The sequence below is a fragment of the Eschrichtius robustus genome, chromosome 20, assembly GCF_028021215.1.
Source record: "Eschrichtius robustus isolate mEscRob2 chromosome 20, mEscRob2.pri, whole genome shotgun sequence".
In the NCBI taxonomy this organism is placed as follows: Eukaryota; Metazoa; Chordata; class Mammalia; order Artiodactyla; family Eschrichtiidae; genus Eschrichtius; species Eschrichtius robustus.
Genome location: NC_090843.1, coordinates 24785590 through 24802283, shown reverse-complemented (window position 1 = coordinate 24802283; position 16694 = coordinate 24785590). Strand labels below are relative to the sequence as shown.

Here is a 16694-nt window from a genome sequence, read left to right as displayed (position 1 = left end):
AGGCCTCTCAGGGTAAACAACGGGTTAAGGGGGCGGGCCCAGGGGCAGCCACGTGCCGGGGCGAGAGGCTACTGGCTCTCCGGGAGTTGTTTGTGAGCCGCCATTGGCAACGTCGGGGCGCCGCGACGAGCCGATTGGCCGGGATTCGGAGCCCCTCCAGGGCAGGGGTGGGGAGTAGGCGGCTGCTGCGACGCTGGGCCCGCCTGGGCCGAACGGAGCGCCAGCGCTGCCCGCGCGGGGACCGGAGCCCGAGCCGGAGGCGCGGCCGCTGCCGCCATGCGCTGGGTCCGCGCGCTGCTGAAGAATGCGTCCCTGGCAGGGGCGCCCAAGTACATCGAGCACTTCAGCAAGTTCTCCCCGTCCCCGCTCTCCATGAAGCAGTTTCTGGACTTCGGTACGAGTGGGCAGGAGGCGGCTGGCAGCGAGGGCCCGCGGGGGGTGGGGGTGGAGTGAAGGAGTCCTGGCCATGAAGGATTAACACGGAGGGTAAGGGAGGCCGAGTGACATGGAAGGTTTGCTTGCAGGGGTCCAGACAGGAAAGGGTTAACGGGGAGGAAGGGGCCGGCCGCCGGGCTTGAAAGGGTTAAGGGCACCGTGACTGAAGAGACTGAGCTGTTAGCGGGAAGGGGGGGCACTGAGAAGGAAGGGTCCAAGATGTCTTCCCGGGCTTTGTGAGGGGTCTTGGAGAGGAAGGGGCAGTGAGGCGGTGATGTTGGAGCAGGAGGGTGTAACCAGGCGCTAAAGGGTTACTGGGGGTTGTCCTGGCGACTCTAAAAGTGAAAGTCAGAGAGGAAATGAGGAGGATGCTGGTGGGAGTGACAAGGCAGCCCTGGGAGGTGTAGCCATCTGGAAGGAGACCTGCGCAGGGGTGGACGCGGAGGGGTCGGTTGGGGGAGGGGGCTCTTTCAGATGAGTCAACAGGAGAGAGGCCCTGGCCGGTACACCTCCGCCCTGTGAAGCAGCTGGCCCCCAGCTGTCCTAGAGGGCAAGGACACTTGCAGATCAAATCAGCTGTGGCCTGGCCGTCTTACCCCAGCTGGGCAGGGGTCCGGGGCACCATGAGATGGAGTTAGGTAGCTTGTACCCATCCTTGGCTGCCCCCTGGGTTCCTGGGCCAAGGTCGCCTACCATCAGTGTTCTGGGGGTGGCAAGGCTGTGCCAACGTGGGGACTGAAGGAGGCGTTGTGTGGACCCTGTCTGTTCACACGGAATTTCTATGGTGCCAGCTGGGGATTAGGAGGGGTTGCCCAGGTCTCTCAAGAGTCAAGGAGACAGAGCCTGGCTTAGGTTACAGCTTTGTCACTGATGGGACAGGGCGGGGAGGTGGCAGCCAGGACACAGGGCACCTGTTCCCCAAGACTTGTCCGCCTGCCCCCCTCCCTGTTTGAGCTCCCCCCATGTAGGAAAGCCTCCTGAGCCCACTCCCAGCCCCCAGCATCTGTCCAGTCCAGACTGGACCACAGTTAACAGAACTGTCACAGCAGGGAGGGGCCCACAGTAGAGTTTGGTCCCCCACTTGGAGTTCAGTGAGGGAAATAGACCTTCAGAAGGATGGTGACATGCACTGGATGACAGTTAAAAGCAGAACCTGGACTTAGAACCCAGGTCTCCTGACTCTAGACCATGGCCTCATTCAGTCCTCTACTCCCTCTTCATTTTCAAGCCAGACCAAGGATCAGAGTATTTGGGCCCCGGTTCTCAGGCCCTGTCTACCTCACAGGTGGGCGGGCATTAACGTAGGGGCAGCTCTACAATGGGCATAAAGACCAGCTGGGCCAGAGATGACGCCGGGACCCTGCAGCTGCGGTGGTCCGAGCATAGCTCCCCTCAGCCAGGGGGAGCTCATCCCAAGGTAGGGATGGATTTCCCAGGCCCTTCTGCCCACCTGGATCAACCCCCCTAAAGTGAGTGTCTACTAGGAAGGAAAGAAGGAGAAGAAGTGAGATAACTTGGGCTGGAGGCAGCTCCCAGTGGGCCCAGGGTGGCCCTTTTCCCTGTGGTTGAAGGCAAGCAGGGTTCAGCTGGGGGTGGGGAGAGGATGCAACCTCCCTAAGGGTTAGGCTGGGTGGTGTGGCGGTCAGTGCAGGGGTCAGGAAAGGCTCCTTGTCCCATGCCTCCATCTCTTCTCTTCTGAACCCTCAGGAAATGAAGGATTTAGTGACCTGACCCCGCCCCCCCCAAGGTGTCCTCTGACTCCAGTGCTTTGTAACTCTGTGAGCTCACCCTTCCCTCTCCCACCAGGGTCCAGCAATGCCTGTGAGAAAACCTCATTCACCTTCCTCAGGCAGGAGTTGCCTGTGCGCCTGGCCAACATCATGAAAGAGATCAACCTGCTTCCCGACCGGGTGCTGAGCACACCCTCGGTGCAGCTGGTACAGAGCTGGTGAGACCCCTGAATAGGTCCCCGCACCTCCCACCCCATTGTCAGATGCCCCCTGCTCCCAGGAACCTTGAGGGAGGTGGGGAAAGAGGAGAGGCACAGGGACTCCGAGAGGTAGGGGAGTTCCTAGGGTCCAGTGGGAATCCTAGGCCAGAGCAGGGACTCAGATCAAGCTCATAGCCTCCATGTCTATGGGACAGCCCTCTACTCACCACCCTCCATTCTCTGGAAACACAGGATCCGCCTAGGAAATCATCATTTTCACAGCCAAAAACCCAAATCAGGCTAATGTCAGCATTTGCCACCATCCCTGGTCCTGAAAATCTAGCACCTGTTGGATAGTATTTACCTGAAGCAACTTTGTGGGAAGCAGAAACAGGAAGAAGCTAATCTTCAAATTATATAATCCAAACAAGTCAGCGTGTTTTGGATGTTGGAAAACACTCGAATAGACTCAAAGATGGCACAGTACCAACTCCAAAGAGCTTTGGACGGCCAAAGACCAAAAGTTTATTGCACAGAGCAGCAGTAGCAGAGAGAAATCCTCAGTAAAGTTTACTCAAAAATTCTGTCCAGGGATAAGTAACTGAATGACATTAGCCAGAGGCCAGTCACATGAAGAAGGAACAAGAATTTGCTCTGTAACTGGGTATGTAAATGCGTAATCATGGTTGATCTTCAGTGGCATGTGTGCAGAAATCTTTTGCCCTTGCTTCTGGCTGTGGCAGGTGTGATATGGCTGTGGTTTCCTTTTGGATTCGCGACAACCACACCTACTTCGAGCCCAGTGCCAGTGTTAGGTTAAAGAAACAGTAGCAGCAGCTGCCCTCAGGGAGCCTGTGATCTCACGGGGAGAGCAGAAGAGGGCAAACTAAGAGAGCTACATAGTGGCAGGAGCAGTAAGCTGCTGAAAAGTTAGTTTTATTTAAATTAAAAGCAAAGTATTATTTTAAAATAACATTGATTGGGTTTTTTCCCCTCATTGCAGAAGTATGACATGTTCACTTTGACATTTGGAGAACACAGAAAAGTAGATAAAAGGGAATGCCAACCACTACCCTCCACCCCTTAACCAAACACTGTTAAGGTTTCGTAAGTGCCCTTTATTGATGCCTTTCCAGCTTTTTTCTATGCATGAATATGCATATGCATGACTTACCCTAATTAAATGAGGATAAGGTAAGGAAGGACCAGGCACACGATCTATGCACAGTGACTTTCAGTTGAATCAGAAAGTTGTGCGGAAGTTGAAGTGGACGCAGAGAGGAGGTGACGTGTCACTGGGCCTTACAGGCTGCCTAACTGAACCCTGACCTAGGAGGGAGGGAAGGGCATTCCAGGCCAAAGGAACTGCTTGTGCAAAGGTGCAGAGGCCAGAGAGGGCCCGGCTAGGGCATCTGAGCGCTCACTTTGTGGATATAGTGCTGTTAGTGCAAGCGGTGAAGGTGGATGGGGGGACAGAGGGCAGAGCCTGATTTGCATGTAGCCCAACAAGGTCACCCCTCACTGGGCCCTGTCCCTTAGAGGTCCAAGACCTCTGAGCCAACCGGCATTTCCTGCCATCAGGCAGTGTGGAAGGCATGGGGAGGGACAGAAGGTGCCATCTGTTCTCCCCAGCCCTCCTCCAGCTCTGTCCAGCTGAGTGACCTGACTGCCTCTCCAGCTGGTCCCTGACTCCAGGACAAGGCTTCTCAGGCCCCTCCCTGGACACCGTGTTCCTAGAAGAGTCAGGGGATGTGGGGAGGGAGGGCGGGGAGCTGCTGAACTGCCCGTGATGCCCCCGAGGCCCACAGAGTCCCTTCCTGAAACTCAGTTACACGTGTGGGGGGCTTGGCCTGACGTTATTCTTCCCTCAAAGCTGGGAAGTAATGTCCAGCAACAGCAGGAGGGAGTGAAGTTAGACAAAAGGGAATACTTCGCAGTGGATGAGTCTCTTAGAGGGGAGCAGGCCAAGGTATTGCTAAAGTGTGCTGACGCACTGAAGAGACCGCCTGCTGAGATTGTTTCCAGAGAATGGGCATCAGCTGCAGCGAGAGAGACTGTGGTCTGAGGGAAGGAAGGACTCTCTGAGGCGGCTGCCTGTGAGAGAGGGCAGACCTCCCTATCCAGGGGAACCCCCTTGCCAGCTTGGATGATGGAGGCGGTGGAGGTGGGTAGAGTTTGCAGGAGAGGAGGGGGACGACCTATCAGAGAGCCTGGCAAGAGGCCCACTGGCCTCAGAGTCTGATGAGTGAGGAGCAAAACCTCCCCTTTGGAAATGGACAAGCCCTGTGCACCTGCTATCAGTAGGAGCAGAGGTAATAGTTAATCTGTGGCAACAGCTAATGGAGTTTCTATTCAGCTGGGAAAAGGTTCCAGGCAGGAATCACTGTGGGCAAGTGGAGAATTCCTGGCTCTAAACAAACCTGATGTATTATTTCAACCGGACAGACTTGGTGTTGTGGAAACTTGTTTTGGAAGTGACTGGAAGGTAGAGGAAAGCCCTGGGTGTGGCGCCGGCATGTCTGACTCTGAGGCTTGGCTTTGCTGCTTGCTAGACACTTAATGTTTGGCCAACCACACGGCCCCTCTGAGCCTCGGCTTCCTCATCTGTAAAATGGGGATCCGTTCTGTTTCTAAGGGTCAGATGCCACTGCTGGATGTGAAAGTACACGGAACTCTCTAAGCGTGCGTGATGTCTGCGAGCTTCTGGCAACAGCACCTCCAGGACAAAGATGATGTGCTGTGGCAGAGGTTCTCTTCACAGTGTAGTAATAATAATGATGACGATGACAGAAGCAGACCTGCCTGGAGGGCCTGCTGGCCATCAGGAGCTGTTCTAAGCGTGTCCACGTATTAATTCATTTAACTTCACAACAACCTGATGAAGTAGGCCTTGTTATTATCCCCATTTTGTAGATGAGGAAACTGAGGTTCAGGGAGATTAAGAAACTTGTCTGAGCTCATTCAGGTAATAAGTGGTATTCCACTGGGATTCCAGCCCAGGCTGTGTGATCTGGAGGCTGCGTTCTTGAAGGGAAAGGAGAGAACCGCACTCTGGGACAGTGACCAGGAGTCAGAGATTTCTAAGCTCACAGAGCAAGTCAGTGGGAAAGTAGATTTTCTTTACAGAGATTGTTTGATGGCTAGTATTGTGGGGGCACAGAGCGGTAACCTTGCCTCCTCTCAGGAGAGAAAGACAGCCTGAGGAAGGGCGTGGAGTCGGTGGGGATGTACTTCGAGAAAATGGAGGGTTGAGTGATAGTTGCAGACTAGAATCAAATGACAGCGAGTCACTCCTGTCACCAGTAGAGCCTTTGCAGGGGTGTAAGGAAGAGGGTGGCAGGGGGTATCACCAGCACCTTCTTATGAACTTCCCTTGCGTCAGCAAGGTATGTAGACCCCAAACCCAGTCCTTGTCCTTGAAAAGAATGACCACCTCACAGGTTCCGGGCACCCAGGGCCAAACCCTGCCATTGAATCCCTCAGCCACCACTTATGTAATCAGAGTGGAGACCGGCCACCAGCATCATCTCCTCTAATCCGCGCCTGCTGCTACGAAGCCCACTTCACACGCGGGAACCTGAGTGGCACCACCAGCAATGGGACCCAGGTCGGCCTGGCTCAGGGCTGTGCCCACCACCCCTCCACAAGCAGCTTCCAGATAGATGGAGGACACGTCTGCCCCCTCTCCCCTCCTCACAGGGCCTTTGCCTTGTTCACACCCCTGGTCCCCAGCGGCTGTGGACACTAGTACGTGGTGCACACACACCCGCAGGCGCCCAGACTCACACTTGCTTACCACTCCTCTGCCCCCACGCAAGGCTGCACACGCCTCCTCCCCAGCTGCCGGGCACTCATTCCGACACCCACGCGCGCGCGCAAACACACACACACACACACACACACACACACACGCTGTCTCGCTCCCTCCTCTCCCTGTATTCCACTCCTCCCACCTCCTAAATCCAGGGCTCTGGAATGGCTAGAAAGCCCCAGAAGGCAGGGTTTGGGGCTTCCACATTACCTCGGTGGAGGGGAGGGGAAGGAAGCTCCAGATCTCACCCAGGAAGTCCTGGGCGGCCTTGCTTACTGTTGAGGTCGGCAGGCCAGGCCTTCCCTAGGGCGTCACATTGGCCCCACTGCCTGCTCTGCCAGGCCCAGGGCAGGTTGCGCATCTGTCATTGCACCACTGGTCCAGACCGCCTGTGTCTAAGCCCAGCTCTTTCTCTGGCCCTCGGGGGTGGGCAGCCCAGGAGCCAGCATAACTCCCTCCCCAACGTCTTTCCCTTTTTAGGACCAAGATCTGGCCCAAGGGTGAGGTCTAGTCTGCCAGGCCCTTGGGGGGCTTCAGGCCAGGGTCAAGGTTCCCCTGGGACAATCTTTGTCATCCTCTCCTCTTCCTTCCAAGAGCACACTCAGGACAACTCCCCTGAAGGAATGGCCCTGCGAGAGAGGCAGGTAGGGATTCTAAACCCTGCTTCACAGTCAGGAGACTGAGGCCTGAGGCTGCAGCTCTCCCCAGAGCCCTGCGGGCGGGAGCTGCTCATTGCCAGTCCAGCCTGGTGCCCTTTGTTCTGCTTCACTGGCCACGTGACAGCGCCCTCTATGGTTCATTAAGCAGCCACAGAGGGGCGGGGCCAGCAGCGAGAGCTCTCATCCTACCCTTGCCCCCGCTCCTGGCCAAGCTGGTCAGGGGCCCCTAGCTCTCTCTGCTTGCCTCCAGGGTCTTGGGAAGGGGTTCCAGGGTCCCCACCCCTCAGCTGGTCTCCTCCCTCTCCTCTCTCTGCCTGTCCCCACCATTGCATACTTGCAGGTCCTCCTCCCAAATCCCCCCTCCCTCTAAGAATCACATGAGCACGAAGCTTTCTCCTGGGTATGGTCAAGGAATGAGGGATTTGGAGTAACACAGGCCTGTGAGAGAGGATCCCAGCTCTGCATGTTAACTTCCTCATCTGTAAAATGGGTCTAGCGGTAGCACCCTCACCCCCCGTCACAGGGTCATTGTGGAGGTTAAAGTAGGGGAACACAGAGCAGAGCCCTGGCACAAGGCCGGCGCCAGTAAATGCTGGGCCGCCTTCACCATCAGCATCACTGTTAGGACCGGTGTAGACAGTGAGCACTTGGCCATGTGGTGTAGACTTGGCATCAGACAGACCTGGGTTGGAATCCCAGTGCGAATGCTTACTGTGTGGCCTGGCGCATATTACCTGCCCTCTCTGAGCTGGTTTCCTTGTCTGAAAAAGGGGGGAAATGCCACATGCTCACGAAGGCTGCTGGGAGATGAGAGACCCTGTGTAGACTCTGAGCTCTAACGGTCACTGGGTAAGTGTCGTCTGTTCTTATTCTCCAGGGAGCCCGAGGTGAGGCTGAAGGAGGGCCGCTCTGACTGTCTGCCGGGGCTGTGGGGACAGTGAGGGGGCACTGAGGGGGAGCTGATCTCCTCTGCCCTCTCGGCTCCCCCTACCAGTGACTCTGCCACCTCTTGCCAGGCGTTGTGCTGGGCCCAGGGTGGGGAGGGCAGGCAGGAGCAGCGGGGCAAGGACGGCCCCAGTCCTGCCATCAGTGGCTGTCCAGAGCGTGACAGATTCAAACATGGCGTGATTCAGAGTCTTCGCCCAGTACAACCAGGAGGTGTGTGTCATGCGCCACCTGGGGACTCAGAGGGTGCACTCAGCCGTGGACAGTGTCTGAACCACTGTTCGAAACAAGAGCAAACATTTAGAGAGTGCTCACTGTTTGCTAGGCGCTGTGTTAATTATCACGTTTAATTCTCACCAAAAAGCCGTGATAGCAGTAGGTACAAAACCCTCCCTTTTCTGATGAGGAAACTCAGGCCCAGAGAGGTTCCATGACTTACCCAGAGCCACGCAGCTCCAAGTGGAAAAACCCAGCCTGGAACTCGGCAGAGCCAGCTTCAAAGCTAGCTCTTTTACCCTCTTCTCTACTGGGTTAAGCAAGAGAGGGAAGAGTAGCAGTTAGTGGGTGAAGGGAGCAGGGCATTCCAGGCAGAGGGAACCGCAGGCCCCATGGGCTGAGCATTTTGAGCAGCCAGCACTGTATAGTGGCAGGAGCGCTGGAGGCCGGTCTTCACTATACTACCTCCCAGCTGTGGAACTGCTTCAGGCCTCAGTTGAGGAGACTGTGAAACGGGGCTAATTACTGCCGTTCTTACCTGTCAAGGTCAAAGCACTGTGTACCTGGGAATGCTTCTGACTGTGGTGGGGGCCTCTTCTGGAGAGACTCTTAGGCCCCGGGGGCCCTCCCCCCCCTCAGAGCTCTCGGTGGCCCCTCCTTCCTGCCGGCTGGAAGTGTTTCTGCCGGAGAGAGGCTCAGCTCTCTGCCTTCCCCAGGACAATGGGCTGTTGCGGGCTGAGGTGTTAGCAGGGAAGCAGTGGCGTCCTGCCTCGCAGTAGGGGCGGGGGCACAGTGGCTCCAGGTTGGCACCATCTGGGCATCCCGGGTCCCTTCAGGCTCTCCGTGGGCTCCAGCCCTACCCAGTGTCAGAGCTGGGCATGCCCACCCAACCCCGAGTCCTTCCCACCCACCATTTAAAATCCAGTTCCCTAGGAGATTGCACAGCTCCTGGTGCCTGGAGTCGGGAGTATGAGGCTGTCGTCTTCCTCCCTGAACCCCTGCTCTGTGAGAGCTCTGGGCTGGCCACTCTGCCACCTGTGCCCGTGGAATGCAGCAACAACCCTGCGGGACAAACATTAAGATCTGCTTCCACGACGGGCCCTGGGGAGCTAAGTGCCTTGCCCCAGCCTGCTCTCACTGCTGGTCTCGGGCAAGGCCTCCTCCCCGGTCTGGGCCTCAGTCTCCTAATCCTGGAGACCTGTGGGTGGGGTGGTCACCAACCCTCTTTGAGGACTGCTATTCTAGGATATCAAGCAAAGGCGCTCTAGGTACCAACAAATTAGAGACTTTCTTGCATAACTCGCGGCGTCGTTGGGGAGACTCATGTACGGAGGGAGCAGAGTGAGAGCATTTTTGACGCAGCTTGGGAACCCATGCGGCCCAGCTCTGGGCGATGCCCACTGGAGGCACAGGACGGAAGTAGGGTCAGCAGAGTCGGGTGTGCCGGGGCCCGGCCTGGGGCTGAGGCGTCCCCCGCCCCCTCCCGCACACAGGTATGTCCAGAGTCTCCTGGACATCATGGAGTTCCTGGACAAGGACCCTGAGGACCATCGGACCCTGAGCCAGTGAGTGAGGCCTTGGCTGGGCGCGGGAGGGCAGGTGTGGGCCACAGCCCCGGGGGCAAATGCCAGCAGGATGAAGGAAATGCCCCCGCCCTCAAGGGTGTCCGGTCTGAGGGGGCAGACAGCCCCCGATCCTTGGTGTACCCTGAGTCTGACGGGGGGACCCAGGCCCCGCCCCTGTGGAGCTCCCAGGCTGTCAGGCAGGCAGTGGGAGATTTGGGGTGGGCTTCCGGAGGAGTGGGCTGGGGAGAGTCGAGTGGGTGAAGGCACTGTGGAGAGAAGCGGGCAGAGTCTGAGGGTGTCCCAGGGCTGGGGCGGGGTGAGGGCCAACATCTACCCCCATCGCAGGTTCAGCGACGCCCTGGTCACCATCCGGAACCGCCACAATGACGTGGTGCCCACCATGGCGCAGGGCGTGCTGGAGTACAAGGATGCCTACGGCGACGACCCCGTCTCCAACCAGAACATCCAGTACTTCCTGGACCGCTTCTACCTCAGCCGCATCTCCATCCGCATGCTCATCAACCAGCACAGTGAGCGGGCGCAGGGCCATTCACTGTTCAGATGTTTACAGAATGCAACACTGTGTCGCCTCTTTACGTGGTATTCATAAAAGTCGCGTTATGTTAGGACACAGGTTGTTGTCCAGTGTTTTCTTACTCCAGGAGTATTAACTATGATTGTTGAGAAATCGTAGCCAGTCATTAATTACACAAGAAGGTAAAAATTATTTTTAAATGTATAGCAAAAGAGAAGAATAAATATAATGTAGAATGTATGGGGATGAAACTTCTGAGAAGAATGCTTCAGGCCTACAAAGGTCCAAGACTGGCCTGAGCCAGGGTTGGAGGGGCCAGGGGTCAGGGGAGAGAGGGTAGGAGGGTGGGGAGGGGGTGCAGCGTTAGGGTCAGAAGTGTTAGAAGTAGGGGTGGAGCGCTGGAGAACGGGGTGGGGGGGAAGAGGGAGCGCTCGGGTTGTGTGGCCCCGCTAACCGCGCCCTCCCTTCCCACCTGCAGCCCTGATCTTTGACGGCAGCACCAACCCAGCCCACCCCAAACACATCGGCAGCATCGACCCCAACTGCAGCGTCTCTGAGGTGGTGAAAGGTGAGCTGTCCCCACCGTGTCTGGCCCACAGAGGAGCCCCAGTGACCCCCCAATCTTACCTGGCCAGACGGTGACCCATTCCCCAGTGGGTGAGGGCCATGTCCCCATGAGTTCAGTGTTGCTGAAGCCCAGTGTTGGTGCCAAGAGGACTGCCTGCTGGGGGAGGTCACCCCATTCCCTGATGACCCCTCTCTTCTCTCAGATGCCTACGACATGGCCAAGCTCCTGTGTGACAAGTATTACATGGCCTCACCTGACCTGGAGATCCAGGAGATCAATGGTGAGGGAGTGAGGCTGTGTGTCTGCCTGTCTGTCTGTCTAAGGGCTGGGCACATGGGAGAGGAAAGTGAGGTGGGACTCAGGAAATGAACTGTTACCTGGATGAGGGAGAAGCAGAGCTATTATTGTATTATTATTATTATTATTATTAATTTATCTGGTAAATATTTATTAAGCAGTAAACACAACAGGCAAGGTCCCCGTTCCCACGGAGCTTACATTCTCCATACTGGGGAGGTTGGGGAATGGGACCTTTAACCAATGAACAAATAACAAACAAGATAATTTCAGGTCATGATAAGTGACAGGAAGGAAACACAATGGGGTAACATGACAGAGATGGATAGGAGCAGTGTATTAGATGGGATATCAGTTTGGCTGTCTTCCCAAAATCCAAAAACTGGTTTAATTTGAGAGAGAGATTTCCCTCTCCCCAGCCCCTAGGGTAGAATGGTTAAAGCTGGCCACCCACCCTCATGTCTTAGTTCCAGCCTGGAGAAGGGGAAAGAGGATGTGGAAGGCAGGGCCCAAGAGCTGAACATAGCACTTTCCTAAGTCTCCCAGCTGCAAGGGAGGCTGGGAATTTAGTCTCTAGCTGGGTAGCCATGTGCTAGTCAAAACTCTGGGGGAGAGAGGCATCTATTACTAAAAGAAGAAAGGGAATAACGGATACAAGAGGATGGCTACAAGGGTCCTACTTTGGATGGGGTAGTCGAGGACCAGAAGGACCAGTGTGGTGGGGTTAGGAGATTAAAGGGGTGATGGGTGGGAGAGAGGCTAGGCATGCAGGGCCAGTGGACCACAGACAGGAGCTGGGATTTTGAGAGCAGCAGAAAGCCACTGGAGGTTTGAAGCACGGTGATGACAGGATCTGAGTAATATTCTAAAGATATTTAGAGGGGACTTCCCTGGCGGCACAATGGTTAAGACTCCATGCTCCCAATGCAGGGGGCCCAGGTTCGATCCCTGGTCAGGGAACTAGATCCCACATGCATGCCGCAACTAAGAGTTCACATGCCACAACTCAGGAGCCGGTGAGCCGCAACTAAGGAGCCCACCTGCCACAACTAAGACCCAGTGCAATCAAATAAATATTCAAGAAAAAAAATAAAGATATTTAGAGGTTGGAGGAGGCAGGAGAGGACACAGGAAGACCAGTTAGGAGGTCATTGCGGGTTCAGGCAAGGGGAAGGGAAGGCAGCAGAGAGGAAAAGAAGGGGGTGAACTGGATAAATACCTTGAAGGTGGAGGAGTGAGGAGGATCAGGGCCTCTACCCTCCCCTCCACCCACCTGATCCTCAGCCACCCTGGCCTGTGGGCCAGAAACCTGAGGTGTTCATGCCTCTGTGCCTGGAAGTCGCACTGCCCACCACATCCTAGTCTTTCCTTAAGACCCGGTTCAAGTCCACCTCCTCTGAAAAGCCTTCCCGGACCTCCCAGGAAGAGTTAGGCACCGCCTGCCCCAAGCGTACCTCTAAATTGCACTGTTTGAATTACTTGGCAGAAACCAAAGGGCAGAGACAGGCCGCTTTACTTCAGGATCCCTGGGGTCAAGCCCAGGGCCTAGCACACAGCTCTGGGTACAGCACCTAATGTGAAAGTCAGTTGTGCGTTTCTCTGTCTAGACTTGAATTTCTGAGAGGGTAGGATTGAATTTTATTCAACTTTATGTCTCCACTGCCCAGCACAGGGCCTGAGTTTCCTTCATTCATTGATCCACTGCACATTTATTGAGCTTCTGCTACATACAAAGCTCTGTGCCAGGCACCAGGAAGAGACACTCAGTCTCTAAAACCAAGAAAACTCTCCAGGATAGAGTGATTCTTGGGAAGTAACATGCTCGTGTCAGAATAACCTGGGCAGCCCCCTCCCCTCTCCCCTGGGTGAAAAAGCTCTACAGGGGATTCTGGTATCAAGGTGAATGCTAGTAGGCTACATTTAGGATAGACAGATATTATTTGGGTGGATGAATGATGGATAGATGGGTAGATAAACAGTGGATGAATGGAAGGATGGATCTGTACTTTGAATGAATGGATAGATGGGAAAGATAGATGTTTGAACAGATGCATAGATTGAGGGACAATTGGATGGTTGGATGGACATTGAATGGGTAGATAGAGGAACGAATAGATATTGAATGGATATGATTGATGAATGGATGGATGGCTGGACGGACAGACAGATACTGTATAATGGATGGATATTATACGGAGAGATAGATGGATGAATGGACACTGAATGGCTGGATAGATGGATGAACGAATGAGCAGATGGATGGACAATGGATGGTGGTTGAGTGCTGGGTGCTGGATGCTGGTGAATGAATGCTGAATGGTGACCTCTTGACAATTTCCTGATCTTTGGTTTGGACTTCCCTGGCAGCATCCAACTCCAAACAGCCAATTCACATGGTCTATGTCCCCTCCCACCTCTACCACATGCTTTTTGAACTCTTCAAGGTGAGGAGGCTGGGGGATGGTCCTTTGTGGGGGGTGGGAGTGGTGAGGTCTAGGTTGCTCTCACTGTGTCTTACCCCTTTTCCACCACAGAATGCCATGCGAGCGACTGTGGAAAGCCATGAATCCAGCCTCACTCTCCCACCTCTCAAGGTCATGGTGGCCTTGGGCGAGGAAGATCTTTCCATCAAAGTAAGTGACCCTTGACTTTGGGGGCCAGAGAGCAGTGGTGTGGAGACTTCCCTCCTGCCGGGAGATGGGCTAAGGGAAGCCCCTGGGGGTGAGGAAGATCTGAGAAGATCAGGGGTGGGGTGTGGAGAAAACTGAGGTCTGGAGACACCCTGACATGTCCCATGTCCCCCAGATGAGTGACCAAGGTGGGGGTGTTCCCTTGAGGAAGATTGAGCGACTCTTCAGCTACATGTACTCCACGGCCCCCACGCCTCAGCTTGGCACCGGGGGAACCCCACTGGTGAGATGGCTTCACTCTGGTTCCCCGCACTGGCCTCCTGAAGAATGCCTGTTGGTCTTCTGGTCTCCTTATCAAATTGTCACTCTTGCCCATCTCTCGCTTCCCTACCTCCCATGGTCCCTCCGTCCTTGTGTGGCCGTGTGTGAGTCTGCGTCTGGGCCTCCCTGCTCCTCCTGTCTCTCCCCAGCCTGTACCTACCTACCTATCTGTGGGTGTCTGTCTGTCACTGTTCCTCAACTCTCCCTTCCCCTCTCTCTCTCCACAAGTAACTAGCTCTCTCTTGGAGTTGTTCAGCTCACCAACACCTCCCTGTCCATCCCCAGCAGAGTAGGCGGAGCTGGGTGTGGGAAATTGAGACAAAGAGGTGTCCCGTGACCTGCCCAGACCCCTGGCTACCAGTCCCGAGCCCCCCTCCCTGCCCTGCTTACTGCTCCCCACCCGCCCCATGCTCCGCAGCCTTCCTCCCTCTGCCAGACCGATTTCCTTTATCCCACAGTCCCCATCTTGCCTCAGAGCTGTCCCTTTCTCATGTCCCCTCCCCACCCCAGTTCTGGGAGTCCCCCTGCACGACCCCAGCCTGGCCCTTCTCACTCAGCACATCAGTCCCTGCAGTTCCAGGAAGCCCAGGGCCAGTGTCTCATCACGCTCCCTTCTCACCCCCTTGCAGGCTGGCTTCGGGTATGGACTCCCCATTTCCCGCCTCTATGCCAAGTACTTCCAGGGGGACCTGCAGCTCTTCTCCATGGAGGGCTTTGGGACTGACGCTGTCATCTATCTCAAGGTGAGGGCCCCTGCCTGCAGAGTCTGGCTGGGGGAGTTTGCTGATAGGTCGGGCCTGTTATTAGGTTTCTTTTCCATCCCTCCAGTCTTTTCCTGATTCCAGACTGAGAATCAGAGCAAAGCTATAGTTCCCAGCCACCAGGCACTTCTAAGTTGGCAGGCAATTTCAGGGAGTCTGTGGTTTGCATGAGTAAGACCCTGTTCTGGGAACCGTTGACTTGCTAGACTCAGAAGGAAAGGGGGGAACCACAGAGAACTCCTGATTCAGCTCAGGGGGAGACTGAGGCCCAGAGCTGGTGACCTTGTTCAGGGTCACAGAGCCTAGCCTCCTTCCTATCCCTCCCTGACCTTTAAGTGAGCAGCCTTATTGAATGGGCAGGAGCAAGCCACAGAAGGGACAGACCCTTTCATGGGTCTTTCTGGGTTAGTCATCTCAGCCAGTGTCTGGCACTTGGCTGGGCTAACATGTGGGCCACAATCAGTGGCCACCAGAGCGTACCGGGGCAGGGCTGGTCTGCCGAGGAGTGGGCAAGGCGCAGGGAAGCAGGAGAGGCTGACCCTGATGCCCTTCAGGCCCTGTCCACGGACTCGGTGGAACGCCTGCCCGTCTACAACAAGTCAGCCTGGCGCCACTACCAGACCATCCAGGAGGCCGGTGATTGGTGTGTGCCCAGCACGGAGCCTAAGAACACGTCCACATACCGTGTCAGCTAGAGGCCACCCCACTCATCTGCACCCAAGAGGATGGACTGCTGTCTCTGGAGCCGGCCACCATGGTGACCCTCCCTGTCCCCACCCCAGGTTGCGGGAGGCTCTCCCTGATGACCAGCTTCTTGTCTCTGTGGAAATCACCGCGGTGACCGGTCTGTGATGGCCCCTAAGTGCCAATCTCTGTCCCTATGGAGACTCCTAGGTGATCTCCCTGGGTCCAGTCTCTGTGGGCAGTGCCTGAGGATTGGGGGATGTCTCCACCCTGATAGGGTGTCCCAGAGATACGTTTCCATGGCATTCTTCCTCTCTGAGCCCAGAGCTGCCACTTCTCTGCTGGGGGTCCTAGGTCCCCCTCACTGCCTTCCACAGCCCTGGCCTTCCAAGTGGACACCCCTGCTTGCCTTATTCCCTTGGCCCATGCCGGTACCCTGGCCCTGGCCTGGTGTCAGTGTTAGGAAGGGGCCAGGTACCCGCCACATCTGGTGTAGTGGGAGGGGACCCTTGGTTGGGGACCTGGTCCTACAGTCTCTTCCTCCACTCTGAGTTTAAGGTCAAAGTTAGGAGGGAGGGATTTCTCACCTGGGGCTCACCCCTAAAGCCGAGGAACCTGGGAGGACCCAGAGGTTGGCCATCCAACCAAGCTGCTTGAAGCCTGCAGGTGGCCCCAGCAATGTTTCTGCCACCTCCCGAGCCCTTCCCCTGCATGTCCTCACGTGCATACACCTGCCTGCCACACACGGTCCCCCACTGAGCTCCAGACTCCAATTCCCACTGTGCCCGCGTGTGCTTGGGGTGGCTTTCTCCCTAGAATGTTCTGTGTACATAGCTAGTTTTATAGCCCTGAATGCCCCCACCCTTTCCCTTAGCACACAGGGGGTTAAAGTTGTGTGCTCCTCCCAGTGGCTGTGATGGTGACAGTGGCATCCACAGTAAAGAGGAGATCGAATGAGACTGCAGCCCCGCTGCTTTCCTGGGGGAGGGAGATCCTCACGTATAAACGCACACAGACTGCAGTCCCTGTGACCAACACATGACGCTCTCGGGACACCTGATCCCAGCTCAGGACATGGTTCAGTGCGTGCCGAGTATACCAGCGGCCACAGCTGTCCATTCAGAGCACTTGACAGTGCAGCACCCAGGGACAGAACTGTGGCCTCCCACATTCGGGGCCCAGCCCAACCCCCAGCTGGGGCAGACAGAAAGGTCACTGGCACATCATAAGTGTTTATTGAAATAAACTGAGTACCGCCTCCCCCTTCACATGCAGGTGGGCACCCAGATAACTCCTGATGGCTTCAAGGACCTGGGAACTTTTCACCTTCCCCACTG

At 55.9% G+C, this 16694-nt stretch overlaps 1 protein-coding gene across 1 annotated transcript; it reads left to right on the top strand.

The window, feature by feature from the left end:
- Positions 1 to 187: 187 nt before the first annotated feature.
- Positions 188 to 16316, top strand: PDK2 (pyruvate dehydrogenase kinase 2). The gene is made up of 11 exons (XM_068530407.1): positions 188 to 394; positions 2242 to 2383; positions 9490 to 9561; positions 9907 to 10091; positions 10575 to 10664; positions 10867 to 10944; positions 13329 to 13405; positions 13496 to 13594; positions 13767 to 13874; positions 14542 to 14655; positions 15228 to 16316. Exons 1-11 carry the CDS (start codon positions 277 to 279, stop codon positions 15366 to 15368), a joined length of 1224 nt encoding a protein of 407 aa, XP_068386508.1. The 5' UTR covers positions 188 to 276; the 3' UTR covers positions 15369 to 16316.
- The last annotated feature ends 378 nt before the right edge of the window (positions 16317 to 16694 follow it).

Excerpts from the sequence above, each read along its gene's own strand:
- PDK2 (XM_068530407.1), top strand. The coding sequence starts at position 277 with ATGCGCTGGGTCCGCGCGCTGCTGAAGAATGCGTCCCTGGCAGGGGCG. Across the intron at positions 395-2,241 it reads GAAGCAGTTTCTGGACTTCG|GGTCCAGCAATGCCTGTGAG; the intron begins GTACGAGTGGGC and ends CTCTCCCACCAG. Across the intron at positions 13,595-13,766 it reads AGGAAGATCTTTCCATCAAA|ATGAGTGACCAAGGTGGGGG; the intron begins GTAAGTGACCCT and ends CATGTCCCCCAG.